This window comes from Leucoraja erinacea, chromosome 2 (genome assembly GCF_028641065.1).
Source record: "Leucoraja erinacea ecotype New England chromosome 2, Leri_hhj_1, whole genome shotgun sequence".
Lineage (NCBI taxonomy): Eukaryota > Metazoa > Chordata > Chondrichthyes > Rajiformes > Rajidae > Leucoraja > Leucoraja erinaceus.
Genome location: NC_073378.1, coordinates 75,529,248 through 75,549,874, shown reverse-complemented (window position 1 = coordinate 75,549,874; position 20,627 = coordinate 75,529,248). Strand labels below are relative to the sequence as shown.

The window sequence follows — 20,627 nt, the reverse complement described above, 5'->3', positions numbered from 1 at the left end:
CCACAGATATTGCCTGAGGCACTGAGCATCTGCAGTCTTATATGCCTCCTCTGATTATGAAATAGAGCTAATAAATGCTTTTAATGTAGAGAAATTTGTAAATCAAGAAGAATCAGCTTTAAATCTAAAGTGAAAATGTACCACTTCTCTGATGTGGCTGGCACTTGCAGTAAACTATTCTGAACACACTCCAGAAATTCACTCTTTTTCAGATTTGAGCAAATCTGCTTCATCAGTCTTCATAAAGGTTAAAAATTCTTATTGAAATCTTAGCTACATGCTTATCTGAATTTAGCATTTAATCATTTTATCACTTTCCTCCATTAATAGGAGCCCTTCCCTGCAATTTGCAATGATTTTTTAAAATTCTGCTCATGTATTCCCTGCCCAGTTTCCTCCGTATAAGCTTTCTCAACATTGAAGTGATTTTCTATGTTATTAAGACTAATTATCTCTTCAACCATTTCTTTACCTCGCCTGTACACTTAAACTTTATATTTGACTTCCCGTAACGTCATTACAAATTCCTGCCATCAGTGGCGCTCCAGATCTGTCCACTGTCTGTTCGTGTGACTCGGGGGGGGGGGGGGGGGGGGGGGGGGGGGGGGGGGGGGGGGGGAGAGGATGTGTGTGGGGGAGGGGGGGGAATTAAAATGCAGGTTTTTATTGGTTGTCAGGGAGGGATTCCCTCGTACGACAAGCCTATGAAGAAATTTTGTTCTGTCAACCCGTTCGCGATTTTTGTTTTAAAATGTTGCTTGACTATTGAATCGCTGGATGAAAGTCGGGTCCAACTTCAATGCCTTCAAAATCACGGATTGAAAGTTCAGGACAAAACAAAAGGTATTTACTATAGGACGCTTATTTAACATCTTATCTAGTTGTTGGTATCATTTAATTTTAATCTGATGATGCGAAATATGTAATTTAGGCCCAATATCGGCTGTGTCTTGCCTGCCAGCTGTGAGTGTGAGCAAAATCATGGCGATGGCCACAATCCGATCTCTGTATCATAATTCACAAACATCCACTCTCAAGAAAATCAATTCATTATTTTTTGCACAATCATGTCATAAGTACATCTAGATTATCTATATTTTGTGTTATTGTCTTACCATGATCAATATTTCCATACTAAATATCTGACTAAAAACTTCCACAGTACATAATTTCCACAACTCATTCCTTTTGCCTCACTGCTCCTGTCTTTTCCCCTTTGGCTTTTGTCCAACCATCTGCCCAACAACAACCCCCCCCCCCCCCCCACACACATATTACTTGCCAGGCTTTGTCATGCCATTCCTCACCCAGCTTTCTTTCCTCTACCCACCCCAACCCCCACACAATTACTTTGAAAACCCAAAACATCATCCATCCATGTTCTCCAGATATGCTGCCTAAACTGTGGAGTTACTCCAGCACTTTGTCTTTTTTTTGTATACCAGCGTCTGCAATTCCTTGTTTCTACCAACATTTAAGTGCCATCGGGAGTCAGTTAATCAAATAATATACCTCGCAGAGAGATGAAAATCTGACAATTTAGAGGGCTCTGTTATATATTTTTTCCCCCAGAGGAAAATCTTAAATCAGTATTAGAGGTTCAGGCTTGATTTCGTGACTGCAAAATATAGGTACATCTGGAAAACAGCGTTTTCAAATGAAGCAAGAATCTTAAATCTTTTTAAAAAGCACTGATCACCAACCAATGAGGTTCAGTAAAGAAAATATCGGCAGTTTTAACCACCCTTAGTGCAATGTCTCCTAATACCATCCTAATGGGGAATTTTAATGTTTATTTTGATAACATTGACAATATGTTTACTAAAGATTTTAAAGAAATGTTAGATTGCTTCAACCTAACACAATATGTCAATTTTACAACCCACACTAAGGGCCATATCCTTGACCTGGTTTGTTGTTCCGGCATTATGCTATATAACATCACCTCTGCTGAACTACCCATCTCAGACCATAAAGCTGTATTATTCTACACCAACCTACCGTGCAGTAAATCAAGGGCGCATTGCATCATGTCATACTGCAACATGTTAACCCAGAAGTTCTCAGCAGTTTAATTACCTCAAACCCTGTTCCTGTTCCAACCTGCTCACTCTCGGATCTAATGGACTACTACAACAACACTTTATCTTCTGCACTGATTCTTTAGCCCCTCTGAAAACACGGGTTGTTTCATTTTCCCATACTGCTCCCTGGTACACACCTGAACTACGTCAGCTCAAAGTTTTAGGTGGGCGCATGGAGAGGCTCTGCGCCAAGACTGGACTTGCTGTTCATAAACAAATGTATTTTGATCATCTACTCCACTACAATAGCTAAAACCTCTTATTATGCAAAATTCATCAGCACAGATGAAGGAAATACCAGAACTCTCTTCTCCACGGTGAAAAGCCTTCTCAAACCACCTGAAACCAATATGAACAGTAACCTTTCCAATGAACAATGCTATACTTTTTTTGAAGTTTTTCAACTCCAAAATTTGCACAATCCATGAGCAGCTGACCACTGCTAACATCATGCAGACCAAATGACCATCAATAAGCACAATGAAACTGTCCCCATCCATTGGCCTATGTGACTTCAGGCTTCCAACTGAAAACCATATTTATGAACTTATTACTAAGTCCAATAACTCCACATGTCACCTGGATCCAATCCACACAAGCCTAGTTAAAGCATGCCTTCCTTTTATCATTTCCCTGATAACCTCCATTATTAACTCCTCTCTGTCCAATGGTATAGTTCCCTCTTCACTGAAAGTTGCCATAATCAGACAAACCTTGAAAAAAACCTGGTTTGGACTCTAGTGACCAAAACAACTACGGGCCTATTTCCAACTTACCATTCATCTCCAAAATTCTTGAGAGGGTAGTTTCATCTCAACTCCAGACCTACCTTGCAAACAATAATATCTTTGAACAAGTCCAATCCGGCTTCCGCCCCAAACATAGCACTGAAACAGCCCTGGTTAAGATCACCAAGATCCTCTGTAATCAGCTGATTACAGTCTACTCTCCATCCTTATCCTCCTTGACCACACCACAGCCTTTGATACCATATCCCATCAGATCCTCATGGATCGTCTGGCTAGCATTGGAGTCTGTGGCACTGTGTATCAGTGGTTGGCCTCCTACCTTGCAGATAGGACACATTTTATACAGATTCAGAATTACCGGTCAGAGAGTTCCATAGTTCACCACGGAGTTCCACAGGGTTCAGTGTTAATAACCATTTAACCATATAACATATAACCATATAACAATTACAGCACGGAAACAGGCCATCTCGGCCCTACAAGTCCGTGCCGAACAATTATTTTCCCTTAGTCCCACCTGCCTGCACTCTTACCATAACCCTCCATTCCCTTCTCATCCATATGCCTATCCAATTTATTTTTAAATGATACCAACGAACCTGCCTCCACCACTTCCACTGGAAGCTCATTCCACACCACTACCACTCTCTGAGTAAAGAAGTTCCCCCTCATGTTACCCCTAAACTTCTGTCCCTTAATTCTGAAGTCATGTCCTCTTGTTTGAATCTTCCCTATTCTCAAAGGGAAAAGCTTGTCCACATCAACTCTGTCTATCCCTCTCATCATTTTAAAGACCTCTATCAAGTCCCCCCTTAACCTTCTGCGCTCCAGAGAATAAAGACCTAACTTATTCAACCTTTCTCTGTAACTTAGTTGTTGAAACCCAGGCAACATTCTAGTAAATCTCCTCTGTACTCTCTCTCGATTTTGTTGACATCCTTCCTATAATTGGGCTACCAAAATTGTACACCATACTCTAGATTTGGTCTCACCAATGCCTTGTACAATTTTAACATTACATCCCAGCTTCTATACTCAATGCTCTGATTTATAAAGGCTAGCATACCAAAAGCTTTCTTTACCACCCTATCTATATGAGATTCCACCTTCAAGGAACTATGCACGGTTATTCCCAGATCCCTCTTTTCAACTGCATTCTTCAATTCCCTACCATTTACCATGTACGTCCTATTTTGATTTGTCCTGCCAAGGTGTAGCACCTCACATTTATCAGCATTAAACTCCATCTGCCATCTTTCAGCCCATTCTTCCAAAAGGCCTAAATCACTCTGTAGACTTTGGAAATCCTTTTCATTATCCACAACACCCCCTATCTTGGTATCATCTGCATACTTACTAATCCAATTTACCACACCTTCATCCAGATCATTGATGTACATGACAAACAACAAAGGACCCAACACGGATCCCTGAGGCACCCCACTAGTCACCTGCCTCCAACCCGACAAACAGCCATCCACCATTACCCTCTGGCGACTCTGGAGTGTTGGGGGCCACTCCTGTTCATTATCCACCTCCTCCCTCTTGGCAACACTTTTCGGCACCATGGTATTCATTTTCATTGTTATGCTGATGATACACAGCTTTATGTGTCCACCAAGCCCATTTCTACTGTCCCCTCCAGTACTCTCACTGCCTGTCTCCATGATATACAGATATGGATACAAACAACTACCTAAAGCTCAACAGCAGTTCTCATTGGCTCTAAATCTACACTCTCAAAAACCAATATCTGTTCACTCCCCATCGCTGAAGCCATCATACCAGTCTCTACACAGGTTAAGTGTTATCTTGGACAGTACCCTTTCTTTCTCCAGTCATATAAACAATGTCTACCGGATTGCCTTTTTCCATCCACAAAACATCTCCAGACTACACCCTGCTTTAACACAACACTCCACGGAAGTTCTAGTCAATGTTTTAGTCACATCACACATTGATTATTGCAATGTGATCCTGGCAGGCATCCCCTACAAACTTATTAATCGTCTTCAACTCATCCAGAACTCTGCAGCATGGATTATCACATGCTCAAAGTCCACTGATCTTGTCACACCCCTGTTGATTCAATTACACTGGCTCCCTGTGTCACAAAGGATTAACTTTAAAATTGTATTATTAACATTTAAAGCGCTTCATAACCTTTCCCCAGTTTATCTCACAGACCTCCTTCAGATTTACACCATCTCCCGCTCCCTGTGGTCTTCATCAGCAGGTCTACTGGAAATACCACCCATCAAACTCAGCACAATGGGTCCCAGGGCCTTCTCCCACGCTGCACCTAAACTTCAGAATTCACTATCCCCTCACATACACATACTGGACTCCATGACAGAATTCAAAACTGTTCTTAAAACCCATCTTTTTAAGCTAGCTTACTCATTTTAACTGCAACGACTTCATCTTATTTTATATCAATCTTAACTCGTTGTGCTATGCTTTGTTGCTTATTGTATGTTTATTACTGATATTATGTGATTTAAGGTGACCTTGAGTCTTGAAAGGCACCATTAAATGTATTATTATTATTAAATAGTTATAAGATCATAAAATTAGTCTTTGCAATGAAATAGAAAACAAATCATTATTTAGAGTCAACGTTTCAATTACTTGAGGCTGAAGATCAGTAAGTGTTACAGAGGAGAAATGACACCTTCACATGATTACTGCCTGCAGAGCTTGGTCAGCCCAGAGCCTGCCATGTACCACTTAACGGGTTTGTGTTTTTAACTTCAGGAAGATTTGCTGGATTACAATAACGAGTTTACCATTGTTTGCAGAGGATTGTATACCTAATACACCAATCAAAAGATGTGCTTTTGATTTTGAAAACAGGATTCTAAATGGAACATATTCTGCGATTCTCCATCATTTCCCCAGTCATAACCACAAATCAGGAACAGATCAATCCTGGCACATTTCAAACCTTGCCAAAGCCCTTACATCGCCATAGTTCATGCATCAATCAAGCCCAAGGCCACCTCTCACAGATCCATTCGGATCTAGTCATGGTTCTGCACTTTGGATGGAACATTATCATTTCCTGAAAACCTGCAATGTTTATTCAATTCCAACCAAGACCCAAACCAACTAAACTTTACAGTGGGAGCCCAGTACCTCAACAATCCTTGAGGTTCAATCCTCATGCAACCATTTAGGAAACTTGCTGTGAAACATCAACGTGAGAAGTGGTACTAAGGTCTGTTTGTTGCTTTTCCAAATCCAATATCACTACTGTAAAAGCCGCAGCACTTTAATTTTATTAAGTACTCAAAGCTTGCTTTGCCCAAGTGTAATTCTTGTGTTTGCATCATGGCCACTGTTGACTACATGTGTCCTGGTTTCAGTTAGTTTATTATTGCTCCCTGTATTAATATTAATACTATGTTATCAACAAAATACATAGTTTAGATGTTTTTTTCTTGGCAACTTTTCATTATTCTGTCTTTATATTTGACCTTTCAGCCTTTACAACTCCAACAATACAAGCATACTAACAATTATTTATCTTCTCAACTGCTAATACAATCTGGTGTTTCCATTCTGACTTTCAACTCTCCTTCACAGATCTAATCAGCCTCTATCAAAGCTAATATTGAGTAATCGAAACCCTTCCCTCCAGAAGAAGTGTATTGTATAGAACCTGACTTGTGTACTGGATATCGCACTGGGATCCTTGGATGGTTCATGAGGATTTCCTGTTGCTCTCTTTCCAGGAACTGAATTTATTCTTCCTCTTACTATTTGTTTCAACCTGAACCATAACATTTTGTGGATTCTTTCCAAAGGCCCATACTTTATTCACCGCTGGACCCTGAACGTGAGAGAGTAATTAGGGCACAAATTTACTATTGCAATTGTTTTTTCCTTTTGTTTCTGAGTTGCTGTACTATGCACCCTCTTATATATTTTTTTTCAGGTGCTGTTTTCCTTTGATAGTAACTACAATTAACCCATTATCTTTGACAGTGCACATCAATAGTCACCTCCGCCAGATATAATCTTTACATTCTTTGTTTCCTGTTAAAGGTCTTATCTCTTCGTCCAAATAACGAAGACTAGAGAACTCATTATGAGTGGAATTATTATGGAAATGTATTATTCCAGTGAAAGTCGGCACAAGCTTATAAAACAACATCTAGTTTTACAGCTGTGTACATTCCAATGCACTGGACTCATCACCGTTCAGATCATCTTTTTGTATTACATTCCCATTCTCTTGATCTTTCCAGTAATTTCAGTGATTCAACCATTTCCATTTTATGTCTCCAAGATGACTTTTTGTTATTCTTTATTCCACTTATCACCTTTGCTGCTCCACTATTGTCCTTTTTGCCATTGAATCTCCTTGATCCCCCTCCACTTGATCATTGCCTTGTCATGCATTCTTTACATCCACTCCTCCCTATCTGTTTTTTTGAAGTTTCATCTCTCATTTTAACCACCCAGTTCTGTTGAAAGATTATTGATCTTAAACAGTTTCTCTCCCCATACATGCTTCTTCATACATAAATTATCTGCTTTTACTTCAAGGTCTGCTCTTCTACTCGTACGATGTCAGTAGTTTGGCTATTATGAATCATTTAACAATAGACAAAAGTACTAACATCAAATAAAATCTAAATAACAGATAAAATCTGCAATCAAGGACTCCAGCCCATGGGAATTTTGACAGAATTAAGCAAAGCTGACAAATTTAGTCATATTTTCCAACATGGTTTGCTTGCAGTTTACCGATTCTGAAAAAGATCTCAGCAACCTTAAGTTCAGAAATTATTTGAAAACAAGGCATGATTGTCTAACTTCTAAATGTCCTAATACTTTGCCTATTTGGACCTGTACCTGGAAGAAAGTCTCTCAGTATCTTATCTGTTATTTCCTCTCAATGCCTTAAAAGGATATCTGTCTAACACGCAGAATATTTCCAGCATATTCTGTTGTTATTTTGGATATGTTATTTTGGAAATGTCACTAAATATTGAATAGTGTGATCCAGTACAGATCTCTAAGGAACCCTACTATTAACAGTCTACCAAGCTGAAAATTAAACTTCTATTCCTTCTGTTTTCTGTCCTATAACCAATCCTTTATCCATGCTAAAATACGACCCCATCTTGTGATCCTTTATTCTCTTTACAGAATATTCGACTTCATCAGAAAAACAAAAGATAATCACATTTTCCAGCACTGCTTAGTTGCATCCTCATGCTTACTTGATTCATGTTCAGTCTATCTCCATTCATCAGCAGTGGTTAAATATATGAAGGAACTCATGAACAAGCCAGGGGTCACTTAGTTTATCTTTGACTCATCAGCTCAGCAGCAAAGTGATACATTCCATCATGTGATCAAAGTCATCCATTTCGACATGTGATCAAATTCCGCCTACTTAGCAGATTTAGAGAATGGTAACTTCCTACAGTGATGCAGGCCTGTCACGCTTGTGCCAGCTGTTTGATAAAGCTTTCCAACTATGAGAACATTAGAAGTTGAGCAACAGAAGTGGCATAGAAACATAGAAAATAGGTGCAGGAGTAGGCCATTTGGCCCTTCGAGCCTGCACTGCCATTCGATATGATCATGGCTGATCATCCAATTCAGTATCCCATCCCTGCTTTCTCTCCATACCCCCTGATCCCTTTAGCCACAAGGGCCACATCTAACTCCCTCTTAAATATAGCCAATGAACTGGCCTCAACTACCTTCTGTGGCAGAGAATTCCACAGATTCACCACTCTCTGTGTAAAAAATGATTTTCTCATCTCGGTCCTAAAATACTTCCCTCTTATCATTAAACTGTGACCCTTAGTTCTGGACTTCCCTAACATCGGGAACAATCTTCCTGCATCTAGCCTGTCCAACCCCTTAAGAATGTTGTACTTTTCTATAAGATCCCTCCTCAATCTTCTGAATTCCAGCGTGTACAAGCCGAGTCTATCCAGTCTTTCTTCATATGAAAGTCCTGCCATCCCAGGAATCAGTCTGGTGAACCTTCTCTGTACTCCCTCTATGGCAAGAATGTCTTTCCTCAGATTAGGAGACCAAAACTGTACGCAATACTCCAGGTGTGGTCTCACCAAGACCGTGTACAACTGCAGTAGAACCTTCCTGCTCTTATACTCAAATCCTTTTGCAATGGCATTGGCAACATGACCTCTCAAGTCTGCTATGCATTCAATCTCAAGGCCAACACTGTACCCTGTCTATTTTGCAATCTGACGCACATTTCCATCAATTGTTCAAATCTATTGATTCCAGCCTGGATCACACTAACATATGAGCACCATCAATAGTGCAAGCATGGTCAATGCCAACATATGCACACTTTCAATAACGTTCAGATCTATCGATTCCAGCCTTGATCACACAAACATGAGCATTCACATTCTCTGGAAATGAATGAGTAAGATATATAATCTCACGTTAAAGACATTTTCTTGGTCTAGGTCCTAAATATCCTAATAATTTACCTCCTTGTTTAAGTCTCTGCAGCTAGAAGAAACAGACTCTTAGTGTGGTATCAGTCACTCCCTCAGATTCTTAAAGGATATCAGGGCAAAATATTTCAATCTACATACATGCTGGCTGATCCGCTCAATTTTACATTTCAATTTTGGAAACATTCCCCTCTTTTCATCAAGGACATGAGCACGAATGGTGAATAATTGCGATCTAGTACTGATTCATAATGAACCATATTATTAAGTCTACTAATCTGATAATAACCCTACATTCTCCAGCATTTTTGTCTAACTTCGATTGTTCCAGCATTTGCAGTTCCTTCTTAAACACAACCCTACATTCCATCTGTTTTCTATGCCATAACAAATCCTTTATCCATGCTAATACGTTACCCCATCCCGTGATCTCTTATTGTCCGGTGACTGCGTGTTGAGGGGGCGGGGCTGATGGGTCAAACTTGGTCTAGTTCTAAATAAAAAAATGTTTTCTTTGCGTCTTTTGCCAGTCGCCTGAAATCTATATGCTTTGATTACAACAGGGCTTCTTTGTTTTTGTCAAGCAATTCATTATTTTATCATTTTTGCCGAATCTTCTCTCAGCCTTATCTGGTCCAAGGAGACTGCCCAGCCTTTCCTTTCTTGCCACAGAAAGGTTATCTCTCACACCTTACAATAAATAGCTGCACAATCTCCAAAAACATTGAATTCTTTCCAATGAGCACTTTGCTTTTCATTGTTTACTATATTTATACATTTTATTTGTCTGAAATCTTATAGATTATGGCCAGGTAATCCCTCTGGAGAGAAGGAATGGGTGACGTTTCGGGTCGAGACCCTTCTTCAGACTTCTTCAGTCTGAAGAAAGGTCTCAACCCGAAACATCGTCCATTCCTTCTCTCCAGAGATGCTGCCTCACCTGCTGAATTACTCCAGCAACTTGTGTTATCCAAGTTGATTGGGCAAGGCAAGGCAAGGCAAGGCAAGGCAAGGCAAGGCAGGGCAAGGCAAGGCAAGTTTATTTGTATAGCATCTTTCAACAACAAGGTAATTCAAAGTGCTTTGCATAAAACATTATAAGCATTGGAAAGAAACACATATGAAATTACATTTAGATGTAAAACGATTATTAGATTATTCAGATAAAATAATTACAAAATTAAAAGCAATCAAATAAAATATTTAAAATAGAATAAAACCAGGAGTAGAAGTTACAGTGCCATATAGGTAATTAATAAATTGTATTGTTTACTGAAAGGCAGCGGCAAACAGAAAAGTCTTCAGTCTAGATTTAAAAGAGCTGAGAGTTGCAGCAGACCTGTAGTTTTCTGGGAGTTTGTTCCAGATATGTGGTGTATAAAAACTAAATGCTGCCTCTTCATGTTTAGTTCTGACGCTGGGGATACAGAGCAGACCTGTCCCAGACGATCTGAGAGGTCTGGGTGGTTCGTAGATAAGCAGAAGATCAGAAATGTATTTTGGCCCTAAACCATTCAGTGCTTTGTAAACCAACAGTAGTATTTTGAAATCAATTCTTTGAAAGACAGGAAGCCAGTGCAAAGACCTCAGAACTGGAGTAATGTGATCTACATTTTTGGTCTTAGTGAGGACTTGAGCAGCAGCGTTCTGAATTAACTGCAGCTGTCTGTAGCGCAACAAAAGAAAGCTTTCCACTGTACCTCAGTACATGTGATAGAAACATAGAAATTAGGTGCAGGAGTAGGCCATTCGGCCCTTCGAGCATTCACCGCCATTCAAATGATCATGAATCCAGCTCAGTATCCCGTACTGCCTTCTCTCCATACCCCCTGATCCCTTTAGCCACAAGGGCCACATCTAACTCCCTCTTAAATATAGCCATGAACTGGCCTCAACTACCCTCTGTGGCAGAGAGTTCCAGAGATTCACCACTCTCTGTGTGAAAAAAGTTCTTCTCATCTCGGTTTTAAAGGATTTCCCCCTTATCCTTAAATATGATAATCATAAACCTAAAAATTCCTCTGCTCTTCCTTGAAGAGGTTCCACAGGATCTTTTACATCCAATTGAGAGGGCTCGGCCACTTCAATGACATTGGTGTTCTTCAGATCACCCATATCCTAACAGAGACCAAATGATGTTCACCCATTACCACAATGTTGACCGACCCACAAGACTCTTAGATAAGCAATACTATACCACATCTCTGTAACAACCTTCACTCATACATCTGAGATATTAGGACTTCTCTGATTCTAGACAGTAATACATCTATTTGAGTTCTTGGGAAAACACTTAGCAGGCACTTGCTGCCAGGGTGGGCAAGGTGGGCACTGCCTGCCCTGACTAAAATCATGAAATGGCAATTATTAAATATAAATAGTAAAGGCATGGGAGAATTATGCCTATCTAAGAGATCGATCTCAGGTAGGCATAATTCTCCGTATCTTTCATCCGCAACACTGGTAACAAACGGAGGTCTGTGCAGCCCACGTGCCGTCAGCGCTGCTTCAAGCCGTCATTGACAAGCGGGGTTGAAGGCAGCTGAAATTCTGCCTTTGTAGTGCTGCGCATGTGCAGCATCATACTATGCAGGACCTGGTAACAGGACCTGGTAACGGGAGGTAAAACAACAAAAACAGACTTGGTTGGTAGTCCCCTTTCTGCGGAGTTTAATGTTATAATAGAGCGATTGTTCCTATTTTCTTTTTCTTTCTTTTCTAGGATCTATTTTCTCACTTTACTTCCTTCTCTAACTTCTTTTCTAAGGGGCTTTCTTTTCCCAACACTCTTGCACTTCACGACTCTCGCGCACTTTCTTTACTTTCCTTACTTCTACCTTTTTCTTAAAGCTCAAAAAAAATGAAGCGGTACAAAAAATGTATTAAGATATATGTGTTGTGTAGGATTGTAATTTACCGTACTTCTAATAAAAATAAAATTTAAAAAAATAAAAATAAAAAAATAAAAAAAATACTGTGCATGCGCAGCACGGGTTTCTTGGCGGGTTTTTCTAATATGGATTGTCATTATTTTAAGTGTATCTTAGGAAACAAAGAGAGAAGAATGGAGTTCGTGTACCGATAATGTGGTAAGTACATTTCTTGGTGCTTTATGTTTTTAAATAGTGTATTTCCCGGGGTGGGGGGAGAACTCCTTTCACAGCGTTTGAGGAGTCTGGCCCGGGGTAAAGTTGCGGGGAGGGCAGGAGCGTTGTGAAGGAGAGGATCAGGGCCAGTAACCCACTTGCGACGCTCCGGGCACAGAGCCACCGCATTGTGGCCGGGGGGAGAAGTAGCTCGGGTGGTTGCGAGTGGCCGCCGGGACCGGACAGCCCCTTCTGCCGGCCAGCCTCACTCCCACATGTCAGCCGCTCCCGCAAATCCTTAAATTCCGACAGCGTGCTCATGGGACCGATTGAGGTTACTCGGCTGTGGGAATTTAAGGGTTTGCGGGAAGTGGCTGACGAGCGAAGCCGGCGAGCGGCAGGTGAGAGATGTTCAGACGGAGAGCACTGCCAGAGATGAGCGAGCCGGCAGAAGGCGCTGAAGTAGCGGCCAGTTCTGCTGTCGGGTCCCGGCGGCCGCTCACAGTCACCCGAGCAGCTTCCTTCCCCGGAAGTGGCGGTCAGTTCTGCTGACCGTGCCCGGAGCGCTGCGGCAGCGGTGAGTGAGTCTGACATGATCTCCGACCCCCTCCTTCTCAACACTCCTGCCCTCCCCGCATCTTTAACCCCTGGCACAGACTCTCCACAAGCTGCGAAAGGAACTCTCCTTCCAATTGGTCCTTTGAATTAGTATTGTCATTCAATAAGATGGCAACTGATTCCACTTGTCCCCCGGTGTCCTCCCGTTTTTCCCACCATCTCTCCACCTGCCTTCATCCTCTGTCCCCCGCCCATTCAGTAATTAAAAAATGAAGAAGATTTAGAAGCCTTGGGAAAATTGAATTGTTACTTATTTTAATTTTTTACGGAGAGAACAATCTGCGCATGCGCGGTTTACGATTTTTTTTTAAAGCGGACTGACTGCCTACCTTGAGTAATTACTCACGGCACGTGCCTTGCTTTGTTGAAGATCCAATATAGCTGAAAGTATTTCTAGATTTACTGACCTATGCATTCAGATGGTCTGGTAGTTTACATTTACTATTGTTGGATATAATTTACAACCCATTTGCTTAATGACACAATAATAAGTAATAGGACTCCTTAAACATGTGTCTCTGTTCAATAAAAACATGGCTCTTGGTCTCAGTGCCATAACCCTTAACTTTTCTATACGCCACATATACATGACCTTCAGAAGAAATTCCTTCTAATCTCCCTTTTAAGTGGAAGGAAAATATATATCCTGCTTCTGGATTCACCACTAAAAAAATATTCTCTAAGTATCTAAAATTCCCCCCAATCTGATATGTTTCAATGACATACCTCTCATCCTTTTAAACTTAAAGGAGTGTAGATCGAACCGATTTCATTGGTCCTACTTTCAACTTGAAAATAAATTTAGTGAACCTTCTTCTGAACAATAAGCAGATCACAACTGAACATGTCCATGTGTAGCAGTTATAGCAAGACTTCACTACTTCTATGCCCACATTCTCTTTGTATTAAAGGCCAACATCCTATTTGCCCTCAATTTGAGAAATGTATGTATGTAATAATTTGTCTTTTCTTGTCTATTTTGCATTATTGGCAGATTACCACATTTGTAAATAGATTTTTTTAATTCTGGCCTACATTTTTAACTAAGTAAGCAATTCCATTATTTACATTCAAAGGAAACATGTAATTTATTAAACAAAATGAAATCACTAATGAAACACTGTCATATTAACCTTACTCCAAAGTTTTGTACTTACCGTGACAGAGATAGCCAGGCAGGTGAAAGTAAATCTCTTGATATGTGACTTATTGATCACGTTCCCAAGTTTATTGCTGGGATTGTTCTGTAACCAATTAAAAATATATATTTGTTTCTGGATTCATATTAATGAAATATGAAATAATTATTCTCTTAAAAAACCTTTAGTTTCAAAAGGGTTCAACAGACAGCAATATATAAGCAATTTGAACTATCAGTTTTTACCATGCCTGAATATTTGGTAACAAAATTCTGCGGTTATTATTCATTTATATCAATAGTTTCGCAAAATAAATGGTGAATTGACCTTGCATTGTTATAAACGACAATTCCAAAAAGGATGGAGGCTTTAAGAATAGTTACAATTATTTTCTTTTCCATTTGTCATGTACCTGTATCATGTAAGTTTCAAGTACATGGGGTAGCGTGGGGAGAATTTTCATGTTACTTTACCAAGGCGAGTTCTTCGAGTCTTATGATATAGCCTTGAAACACACTATCTACACCAGAAGGCATTCAAGCTCCTAAGGAGGAGCAACCGATCCCGTTACATTTTTCACTGTCACGTTCCCAGCGGAGGTTGGACAGACCCTTGTGCAATCAAGGAGCATTCCTTAACCCTCTAACATCACTCTACAAAACTGGTGGGATGCAAGTGTATGTGCACCATATGCATTTATAGAAGTCCAGCATATGCTCACTATAATAATGGGGTTTCCACAAACGTACATTTGTGGCACATAAAAGCCTCATGCTCTGCAATAAAATTTCTAGCCCACTAATCTTAAAATAAAACCACTCTGGAAATGTCACTCACATTTAAAGACATGCATATTATTGCAAATATTATTCCCAATGCTCATGGACCTGTAAAATTTGAAGTGGGGTCCAGAAGCAGATAGTACTTGGTTATACTAAGGTTCAATTGCATGACATTAGCGGGCTAAAAGTGGTGATATCTAAAGAACATCATCATATAATATTATACATTCATTTGAACCAGCATTTTTGAGAACCACACAGTAAGCAACATTTTTGCCTTACAATCTTTATTGAACTATTTCTACATTTGCTGAGCTTAGCATTACCTTGTCAAAAGCAGGGTAAACTGCTCGAAGCTCAGTCAACCAGCCATAAGGCATGTGACCAACTGGATATGTTGCTGTCAAAACTGCAACAGCCTTAAAAGAGAAAAATAAACGTTAATAAATCAATATGTATCACTTTCCTATTATATAGGGAATAATTCTGGTTATGAACACAAAAGTGATTGTGGATTTATTAATTGTTATACACTTGATTTTTCTCTCTATTGACTTGCTGCTTCCTGCTCCAAAGGTAGGGTCTTGCTTTCCATGTAGGTTGACTACAGTTTATCTGACAGTATTAGATCAATGTGTCACTGCCATCATGTTACAGCATAGTCTCACACTGTCAAATGCAGGAATGTTTGCCTTGCCTTGGTCTCTTTGTATCCCTCTTGTTGAGGAGTTTACTTAGTTCCTTTCATCCAAATCTTCCTCTTACAATAGAAAGTACGTTCTTTTGTGCTTGAGTGCAATCCATTGTCTCTGTAATCTTGGCCACACAAAGCCACCCAAAGTATAAACCCATGTTATGTCTGCAGTGCCTCCAATTATCAGTAAATCAACTACTATACGGTAAGTACCATGACTACTGAGATTGCTATCTGTCTTTTTGAAATTGTTATCCAATTATTCCCTTTCCTCAACATGGGGGTTTACAAAAAACAAATTTAAATCTTTGCTGAGAGGTGCCATGACTAAAACATTTAATGTGATGCTTTTATTCAGGAAGGTAAACGGTGATCGGCCAGGTAATGAATCCAATGGCAGTTGGGGGGGGGGGGGGTGGGGGGGTGGAGGGGGGGGGGGGGGGGGGGGGGGGGGGGGGGAGGGGGAGGGAGAGTTATTCAATTGAGGAGCAAGATAAATCTTCACTTGGGATGACAGTGTTGATCAGATCAGGGAAAGGTAGCACAGCTTTTGTGGCAAGTGATCCTGCCTGACTAAACAAGATTTTTGTAAAAGTAACATCATTTAATGATGAGGGCAGTGCAAGAGATCCAATACTAGTTGGCATTTTAGATCTATGGTTGGCTTGGATCATGAAGGTGACAATGGAAAATTTCTCTTCTGATTAGAAGTCTATGGCCATTGATGTGCCACAGGGATGGCTGCTGAGACCCTTACTGCTTGTCATGTAAATTAACATTTAAGATATGAATGTTGGAGGTTTCAATAATAAGTTTGCAGAATACACAAAAATTGGTGGTGGTAGTGAGGAAAATAGTTTTAGGTCACAGAATGATATTGATCAGCTAATAAATTGGGCAGAGCAATAACAAATGGAATTTAATCCCGGCAGATGCGAGGTGATGCATTTTGGCAGATCTAATAAAGGTTGAACACATACTAAAGGTGAGTATTGAAGAATGAAGGGACCTTGGTGGCCCAGTACATAGATCCCTGAAGGTTGACAGCACAAGCCGATACGAATGGAGAAGGCATACTTGATGTTCGCCTTCATTAACCATAGTACCGAATAGTAGCGCATGGAACAACCACAGTTGGAATAGTGTATGTAATTTTGTTCATCGCGTTATGGAAAGGGCATGATAATATTGGAGAGATTCCAGAGAAGTTTTACCAGAATATTTCGCAGCGGATATTGCCTGGGATAGAAGGTTTCAGTCATAAAGGAAGACTGGATAGGCTGGGTTTGTTTTTCTTGGAAGGAGGAGGGCGAGGGGTTAATTGATTGCAGTATACAAAATTATGAGAGGCATAGAGATAGTGAGAAACTTTTTCACATAAGATGTCTAAAACCAGAAGGCGCCCATTTTAAGAGGTTCAGATGGGATTTGAAGGGGAAAAAAATCTTCAAGGTGGTTGCGATCTGGAACATTGTTCATGAGAAAATTTAGACGGACTGATAGGCCTTTATTTGTGCTGTATGATTCTATCACAGAAAATTAATAAACAAAGGAGTTACAGAAAGACCTATATTTTCATTCTTTTTTTAAATAAGTAGGATAGCTATTGTATTAAGTTGTTTTTAATTTCAAATAACATAGCTTGCGTAGCACAATGAGTGAATTAGATGCTAGGCCTTTCAAAAATTACTTAAGGGCCTGTCCCACTGCGGTGACCTAATTCATGAGTTTAGAAGGGTTTGCCCTCGACTCATACTCGCAGCATGGTCGACACGAGGTCCTAGGAGGTCTTCGTAACTCTCCTTCATGCTCGAGAGTAGTCCCGGCGTATTCGAGGCCTCAGCTAGGTCGCGGTGTTTTTTTCAACATGCTGAAAAATGGCCACGAGTAAAAAAGGTGGCCATGGAAACAATCTTTATTTTTTGACTTGTAGGTTTAGTCGAGGTAGGTCGGAGTAAGTCGAGTAAGTCGTAATGCTATCGTAGGCTGTCTCTCTCTCTCTCTCTCTCTTGCTCTCTCTCGCTCTCTCTCTCTCTCTCTAAAGAATAGTTGATCAATCTTTTGGTGACAAATTGAAAAGAGCTTCTCTTCATTTTTAATGCATTCATAAATAAAAGGACTGAACTCATCATTATTGACCAATACATTGACAACCTCCCTTTAGCAGAAATGGAATTGCCATTTACAATTAAGCAAAGATCAACAGAGATGTTGTTTGAAACCACCAACAAGAAACACAACGTTCCATGCTGCAATACCACAAATTAAGGAATCATGAGGCGGTAGCGGTAGAGGTAGGGACGAGTGTTATATTTAGTATAAATGTTCCCAGCTTATGGTTTGCACAGGAACTCTGTGGTTCTGAATTCTAACAGGAGCAAACACAGGCTTTTATTTGAATAGACTAAAATAAACTCACCTCTGTGGCTGTTGGACTGCCTCCCAGATCACGAGACACAAACAAATTGACTATAGGTCTGCTTATTCGCTGAGTCGCTAGAATCAAGGCCAAAGGCCACCAAAAAGCCAACATCTTCTTTATTGTAGCCTCACCCTACAACATAAAATAAAATAAGTTCAGATCCAAGTACAGCAGTTCAAAAGCAATATTCAAACATTACAGAAAGGATGTAGAGGATTTGTTGAGGATGCAGAACAGCTATACCGGGATGGTTCCTGGACAAGTGGGACCATGCTTTGTCCAAGGAAAGGTTGGACAAAGCATGGTTTTCCCAGGAGCGCAAAGGCTGAGGGGCAAACTGATTGAAATTTATAAAATGAAGAGAGGCATAAATAGGGCAGTTCTGTTTTTTTTTTATACAGAGTGTAGCAGGAGCTTAACACAGGCTGCCAGGACTGGTGGGTGGAAGCAAATAGGATAGTTAAGGAATGTTACAACATTTTGAGATTTTAAAAATCAAGCCTGTAATTTATCCCATCAGATAAAGCATAAAAAGAACTTTAATAGCTAGATAGCTAGAAAATAGAATAGAAAATTTCACTTTCATATCTTCAGTATTAAAAAAAGTTATGGTCATTTTCATACTCGGAAATTAGCATCATTGTTCCCTATTGCTTTTCCATTAACTTAACACAAAAGCTGTGATCGAGGACAGTCAATTGACATAAAAGCCCATAACTTTCTTAAAAAATTAAGAGAACTGAATGAAATTTTCAGTTATTATAGATTGAAGCATTCTGAAACAAATATGATACATCTTACATGGATGACCTGAAATTCTCAGTTAAATCTCTAAGTGACGCTATGTCACTTTACAGCTACTGTATGTTTTAATTCAGTTCAAGACTAGGGGGCAGTACATTGGCCATAAAGTTGCTGCCTAAAAGTGCCAGAGACCCGTAATTGATCCTGAATATGGGTGATGTCTGTATGGTTTGCACCTTTTCCCTTTGATCGCGTGGGTTTTCTCCGGGTGCTCTTGTTTCCTTCCACATTCCAAAGGTGTGCAGGAACCTTTTTTAGGCCCAACCCAAAATGTAATATTTTCCTTTGGTCCAGGGATTCTGTCTGACCTGTTGAGTTACTCCAGATTTTTGTGTCTATCTTCGGTTTAAACCAGCATCTGCAGTTCCTTCCTACACACGATACTATACGATAGAACTTTATTAATCCCAGGAGGGAAATTGTGTGTGTGTGGGTATATCACACACACACACACACACACACACACACACACACACACGCACACACACACGCACACACACACGCACGCACGCACGCACGCACGCACACACACATATATATATATATATAGTTACTAGACTAAGTGAGACCCGTTGGGTCCCATGTTCACACGGGAGGGCTGGCCCCCCGATGCAATATTCCACCTCTCCACCAATTCCAATAATGGTGGCCAGTGGGGGGGCTTTCTGGAGTGCTGGTATGGGATCTTGGGGTGGCAGCTCAGTCCCTCAAGCCTGATCTGCTTGGCAGCTCACTCACGGCTGGTGGGCTGGCAATTAACTCATGACTATTCCTTGATATTCCTTTTCAAGCAGCAGGGTGCAAGGCCACCAAATTCAAGTGCAGTTCTTACCACTTTGAGCAGGGTGCAAGGCCACCAAATTTGTGCAGTTTCCTCCCACTTCAAGCAGGGTGCAAGGCCACTGAATTCAAGTGCAGTTTCATACCACTTTCAGCAGGGTGCAAGGCCACCAAATTCGTCCAGTTTCATTCCATTTCAAGCAGGGTGCAAGTCCACCAAATTCAAATGTAGCTTCATACCATTTCATGCAGGGTGAAACCACCATTAAAACACACAAAACACCAAACTCACAGTTCAGTAGACATTCAGTGGGTTCAGTTGATTCACAGCTCAGACAGAGTCGCGACCTCTCCCTCCCCCATCATGCAGAGACTGAGTCACACCCACACTTCTGGGTTTTAACCCCTCCCCCTCCCACCGGAAAAGGTGTGGCTTTCATGGCGTGATTGACAGGAGAGAGATTCTCAACAATTTTTTAAACACTAATAACACTTTTATTTTTCATTGATGGGAAGAATTCTCTGCACCTGCTCAGTGGAGGGGGACTGAGTAAGATGGCCAAAAATCACAGCCGTAAGTGGTAGCGTTTTATCTAAAATCAATATACAGTGCAAACAGGATGTAAGTGCATTTGCAGTAGTGCCTTTTAACTTCAAGCCAAAGCACCCAAGCCGCAATTTGCATTAAGTAGTGCCTTTCAACTTCAAGCCAAAGCACCCAAGCCACCATTTGCAGTAAGAAGTGCCTTTCAACTTCAAACCAAATCACCCAAGCCACCATTTGCAGTAAGTAGTGCCTTTCAACTTCAAGCCAAAGCACCCAAACAACCATTTGCAGGCAGTGCCTTTTTACTTCAAACAAACCATATTTTCATTTTCAAACCACATTAAGGGGACTCACAGTTGTGTAGACAATTGTTCAGTGTTATTCAGAGCTCAGAGAGACGTGATCCTTGGTTTCATCCACCTTGCAGAGACTGAGTGAGGCACACCACTTCCTGGTTTTATTTT

At 40.5% G+C, this 20,627-nt stretch overlaps 1 protein-coding gene across 1 annotated transcript in view; it reads right to left on the bottom strand.

Moving 5' to 3' along the window:
• Positions 1-20,627, bottom strand: part of LOC129711278 (progressive ankylosis protein homolog B-like) — a 101,265-nt gene that overhangs the window by 17,006 nt on the left and 63,632 nt on the right. Inside the window, exons 6-8 of the mRNA XM_055658823.1 lie at positions 18,030-18,164; positions 15,243-15,335; positions 14,153-14,239 (exon numbers count right to left, since the gene is read on the bottom strand). Of these exons, the coding sequence (XP_055514798.1) occupies positions 14,153-14,239; positions 15,243-15,335; positions 18,030-18,164 (315 nt within the window). The remainder of the gene's footprint in view (positions 1-14,152; positions 14,240-15,242; positions 15,336-18,029; positions 18,165-20,627) is intronic.